Genomic DNA, 5866 nt, shown 5'->3' with positions numbered 1-5866 from the left:
TCTGCTTCATCCTCTATAGGACAGCCCTTCAAGTACTTGAAGACGGTGATCATATCACCTCTCAGCAGCCTCCTCTCAAGGCTAAACATCCCCAGCTCCTTCAACTTTTCCTCATAGGACTCGGTCTCCAGACCCCTCACCATCTTCATCACCCTCCTCTGGACCCGTTCCAGCTTGTCTATATCCTTCTTAAAATGTGATGCCCAAAACTGAACACAATGCGCAACAATGTTGTGTTGCTTCAGGCCAGTACGGCCACCTACCTGAATCTAACTTTTTTCTTGTTGCCTTTCAGACTCACATCTTGGTTCAAGCGCCAGTTCCCAGCTCCATCTTGTACCAGCAGCCTCCAGGATCTCAGATTGGAAAATGTGCTTCCTATATCTAGGTTCAAGTCGAGAAACACCTCAGAAACCAACAAGATTTTCAAAGGTATGAACTAGGGTTGCCAAGTCTAACAGAAAATACTTGGAGACTTTGAGGGTGGGGGAAGGTAGACTTTGGGGGTGCAGCCAGGAAACCTTCCCATTCCCTAAAAAAAAGAAATAAGCCTGCCTCTGGCAGGGGAGGGCGGGATATAAGAATAAATTTAGTATTTATTATTATTATTATTATTATTAAAATACGGCAGTGCAGTTTCCATAAATACAGTCTTCATTTTATCATCCCTCAGCAATTGGCTGTACTTCCTCTCTCTCCCTCACACGCACAAAGACGCACACAGCAGCCAAAGTAAACACAGTTTGGAAGAACACACTTTGTGGTTTCGCTGGGGCAATTTACTCATCATGGGAGTTGTTGACTGCTCTATACTCTACACAGTTCATCAGACTAACCCAGGGAAACCAGAGCTTACTATTTTCATGTGCAAATATCTTCTTAAGGCACTGTAAAACAAATGGAGGTTCTGAGCGCCTTCCCTTTCAACAGGCATGTTGTTTTGCAGGCTCACCCTGCCCCCATTCAGCCTGGCTCAAAGATTTAAAGACACACACACACCTTTTTAGGAGCAAGCTGTTCCCAGTGTCTTCTTAAGCCTTCCCAGGTTTGAAGGCACATGGAAGCTGTTGGGGAGATCCCCAGCTGGGACCTGAGGATTGGCAAACGCAGTATGAACTGTCAAGAGTCAAGGTTCCTTTTGTCGGTTACCTGACAAAGGGAGTTTTGACTCTCAAAATCTTATACTTCTAAAATCTTGTTGGTCTCTAAAGGGTTACTGGATTCAGTTCTGGATCTTCTACTGCAGACTAACACATCTACCCACATGAAACTATCTTCCCATATCTGGATTTAGATGCCGACAGCCCCAACGCTTGTCTAAAATTCCCACTCAGTTTCTGTCACTGGGAAAGCCATGCAAACTGTTCTTGTAAAACCCACATCCATTTCCATTTATAATTTTGTTGTTTCTCCCACGGAGAATCGCTCCAAAACATTCCTGGAAAAAATGCCTGCAGCTCCATGACGTTGGAACACAGCCTCTCTCTTTGCTTGGCTGTCTATTAATTAACCTCATTCTGAGGTTGCCACCTGCAAGGTGGAGATAAGGGCCTTTTTCTTTCACGGAAGAGCGAGATTAAAAAGACTGCGAGCTGTGTGGATTCTGCAGTGCTCAAAGCCAGAGGAAGACCGTTAACAAAAGTTTATTACCACACACAAATTGCTCGGTGCAGAAAGAACCATTCCGCTTAAGATAACCAGATTAAGCCAAAGTCTCCTGTAGGTTTTTGAGAGGAGGTCACTGAATCCTTTACCTGGCCCCAAAGTAGCTCAAGAAACCAAGAAAAAATAAGCAACTTCATCCAAGTTGACCAAGTAGTCCGTAAGTAGGACGGGAGTCTTTGTGAAGAGTTCTCCTTTGTAACTCTTCCATTTACCTGCGGGGAGGTAGATGTCTCTCTTTAACATGCCCGACTCCAAGACAGGTGCCACCATCAACACATCCCCGATGAGGAACTGGGAATCGATTTGGTGGGCCAACTCATCCCCAGGAGAAGCCCACCAAAGGGGCCTTATAAGAGGGTCCCCCGTAGCAGCAATCTCCTTGGCCAGCTCCAGCAAGAGAGGGGCAACTAGGGATTCCCGGAGCTCCAAAAATTTGTGCGCGATTTCAATGACTTCCCTGTCATATAGCCAAGGTGGGATGGAGAACTGCACGGAAGGCATGAAGGCTGTCAGCTCCAGCCAACGGACGTAAAGTTCCCGGACTGGCAAGTCTACGGCACCTTCTGTCTTGTTGGGAAGAAAGTTTCCACCAATCATATCTGGCAGGATGAAAGGGTACCCCAAAAGGCCGGCGGTCAACACAGTAGGAATTAAAGACCTGAGGCCAAGCTCATGACCCCAGATCGAATCCCGGTCGATGATACGAACCAAACAAGAGACATGCTGGGACTGGTAACCAACGCGGACTTCGGCGAACTCATAAAAAGGAATAGCCATTTCTGCGTAATGTCGGGACCAGACGCTGGGATCCAGCAAGGGCTGGAAGGTGCTAAACTCCTCAGGGAGGTAACTTGTCTCCCCAGCATCAAATTTGAAGGACAAGACACCGTACTTTGAGCGGAGCTGCCTCAGCTGGGTCTGAAACCATTTCCTGGCGGAAGGGTTGGTGAAATCCAAAATGGCGCCCACTCCATTCCACCACTCCACCATGGCAGGAAACTGTCCTGCTGGCTCTGTCACAAAAAGCTGCCCCGCTTTCCCCACCTCAAAGTTTGGAGAATTCACATGTATGAAGGGATGTATCCACAAACTGAAGCTGAATCCATCTTTCTTTAGGTTTTTGAACATTTCTAACGCATTAGGGAACTTGAATGGGTCAAAGTCGAAGTCCCCGTAATTCTGCATGTACATATCATCTACTTCGATGAGGCTATGTTTAAAACCATACTTTCGAATTGTCTGCGCAAATTGCAGAAGTCTTTCCTGGCTGATCTCTTTTTTGTACAAAGCCCATGTGGACCAGATTGGAAATCTGAAGATATTTTCTGAGGGGATCTTCAAAGGTTTCCTGAAATACTTCTGAACCATGTGCCTGTGGACAGAGGTAATGTCGGAACCAACACAGACGTGATAACTCAGCTCTGGGAACGGCGGCTGTCCCAGCCGTGTCTTGTAGGGGGAATCCTTATACCTGGCCCGGAAGAAGAGAGACCTTTCCACAGCATTGAACCCCAGGTGAAAGGGCACCGAGTCATTAATCCTGACGGCTGCCGCTTTGGAGGAGACCCAGTATCGCTCCAAGATCCCTCCAAAGCTGTTCTTGAAAGAATATACATCGCTAGTCACGAACGGCATAGGTTCTTGGTATCCTGGGAGCCTGATTGGCCAGTGCTGCGTGTTCATCTCACAACCCCCGTACCAATGGGCATCCCCCCAGAGCAGTTTGTGTTCCACCACGGCATTGGCGGTCAACTCTCCCCATTGGATATCGTAGCACGTCACTACATCCTCAGTTCTGACCATTTGAATTGAGAAGCGAAGTTTCCCTCTCTCTGACTCGGAGCAGGTTAAAACATCCCCCTCTTTAGAGCAGGACCCCAAGTCAAGAGCACTGGACTGAAATTCAAGCCTGAAGACAACCTCTCCACTCTGGCTTTGGATAGTGAACCCGTTCTTTCTCAGGTCCACCTGCTCCATCTTCACCCTCTCTGTCCACCTGAGGGAAACCAGAGAGTAGCATCCTGCAGCCACAGCTATGAGGAGTCCTGTTGCTAACACACCTGCTCCAAAGTTTGGGGATGCCCGAGTTTCAGGCTGCTGTTTAGCTTCACAGCCATCATCTAGTTGTGGTCTCTCTTCTTTACTTCGACGACGGAAGGACTGCGTTGCCATCTCCTGAGAGAGCCAGTTTGGTGTGGTGGTTAAGTGTGCGGACTCTTATCTGGGAGAACCGGGGTTGATTCCCCACTCCTCTACTTGCAGCTGCTGGAATGGCCTTGGGTCAGCCACAGCTCTGGCAGAGGTTGTCCTTGGAAGGGCAGCTGCTGGGAGAGCCCTCTCCAGCCCCACCCACCTCACAGGGTGTCTGTTGTGGGGGAGAAAGGGAAAGGAGATTGTGAGCTGCTCTGAGACTCTTCAGAGTGGAGGGCGGGATATAAATCCAATATCTTCATCTACCTCACAGGGTGTCTGTTGTGGGGGAGGAAGGGAAAGGAGATTGTGAGCTGCTCTGAGACTCTTCAGAGTGGAGGGCGGGATATAAATCCAATATCTTCATCTACCTCACAGGGTGTCTGTTGTGGGGGAGGAAGGGAAAGGAGATTGTGAGCCGCTCTGAGACTCTTCGGAGTGGAGGCCGGGATATAAATCCAATATCTTCATCTACCTCACAGGGTGTCTGTTGTGGGGGAGGGAGGGAAAGGAGATTGTGAGCCGCTCTGAGACTCTTCAGAGTGGAGGGCGGGATATAAATCCAATATCTTCATCAACCTCACAGGGTGTCTGTTGTGGGGGAGGAAGGTAAAGGAGATTGTGAGCCGCTCTGAGACTCTTCGGAGTGGAGGGCGGGATATAAATCCAATATCTTCATCTACCTCACAGGATGTCTGTTGCGGGGGAAGAAGGTAAAGGAGATTGTGAGCCGCTCTGAGACTCTTCGGAGTGGAGGGCGGGATATAAATCCAACATCATCTTCATCTTCTTCTGACTGTAAAACAGGCCTCTTACAGAGAGGTCTAGATTTCAAAATGTGTTTAAAAACAGCTCTGAACGTTGCCCCTGCAGTCCCCCGATAGTCAGAAACGCAGATCCGTGAACTTGCTTACGGCGAGACGCTGCGGGTCGCCTCCAAGCCAAGCTCCTCAGAAATGTAGTCGGATGATCGCCGGAAATAACATTTCTTGCTGTTAGCTGGCTGCTTTGCGCTGCACTCCTCTCTGCGTAGATTGTCAGCTGACGAACGTTTATTATGCAAGCGGCAGAGGAGAAGGCTTTGCCAAGTTGTGGGGGATGGGACAGAAGCAAGAAATAGGAACTCGAGTGTTTGCAATTGTGCTTTGCTTTGTCGAGTGGGGTGATTTCTACCGTAAGGCAGGGGTGTCCCCTGGTGGCAACATCTTTCCAGTTCCAACTCTAGCTTAGAACGATTGTTTTTCAGGCCTCTGTGCTGACGAGATTTCCCCTGCGGCAATAAAAACCTATGTAAAAAACTCTGCAGGCTTTTAGTTCTCAGCCAAGAAAATCTTATCATTCAGAAAAAGGATGAGAAAGGTTAGTTGAATGTCAGTCCTCATGGCTAGGCCTGGAGGGAATCAAATGTCAGTAAGAACATAAGAGTCCTGCAGGAACAAACTAGTGAGGGTCCATCTAGTCCAGCCTCTGGTCTCATACAGTGGCCAACAGTTCCCGAGTCTGGAGGGTCATCACAGGCCAAAGAGGCCAAGGCTTTCTCTGATAAGAACCCTTCAGAATCAGAGCATCATCCATCAGTGGTCCACCAAATGTCAGTAAGAACATCAGAAGAGCCCTGCTGGATAAGACCAGGAAAGGTCCATCTAGTGCAGCCTCCTGTCTCACACAGCGGCCAGTCATTTCCTCTGGAGGGCCAACAACAGGGCAGAGAGACTGAGGCTTTCCCCTGAGAAGAACATCAGAAGAGCCCTGCTGGGTCAGACCAGGGAGGGTTCATCTAGTCCAGCCTCCTGTTCCACACAGTGGCCAACCAGTTCCTCTGGACAGCCAACAACAGGGCATGGAGGCTGAGGTGTTTCCCTGAGAAGAACATCAGAAGAGCCCTGCTGGATCAGACCAGTGAGGGCCCATCTAGCCAAGTGTCCCGTCTCACATAGTGGCCAGCCAGTTCCTCTGAGGGCCAACAACAGGGCGGCATAGAGGCCGAGGCCTTCTCCTGATATAACTTCAG

General features: G+C 49.0%; 1 protein-coding gene across 1 annotated transcript; it reads right to left on the bottom strand.

Moving 5' to 3' along the window:
- Positions 1 to 1737: 1737 nt before the first annotated feature.
- Positions 1738 to 3837, bottom strand: LOC132570180 (myogenesis-regulating glycosidase-like). The gene has a single exon (XM_060236613.1). The coding sequence runs from the start codon at positions 3835 to 3837 to the stop codon at positions 1771 to 1773; it is 2067 nt and encodes a 688-aa protein (XP_060092596.1). The 3' UTR covers positions 1738 to 1770.
- Between the last annotated feature and the right edge of the window lie 2029 nt (positions 3838 to 5866).

This window comes from Heteronotia binoei, chromosome 4, assembly GCF_032191835.1.
Source record: "Heteronotia binoei isolate CCM8104 ecotype False Entrance Well chromosome 4, APGP_CSIRO_Hbin_v1, whole genome shotgun sequence".
Lineage (NCBI taxonomy): Eukaryota > Metazoa > Chordata > Lepidosauria > Squamata > Gekkonidae > Heteronotia > Heteronotia binoei.
This window is presented reverse-complemented; position numbering and strand designations above follow the sequence as displayed.

Excerpts from the sequence above, each read along its gene's own strand:
- LOC132570180 (XM_060236613.1), bottom strand. The coding sequence starts at position 3,837 with ATGGCAACGCAGTCCTTCCGTCGTCGAAGTAAAGAAGAGAGACCACAA.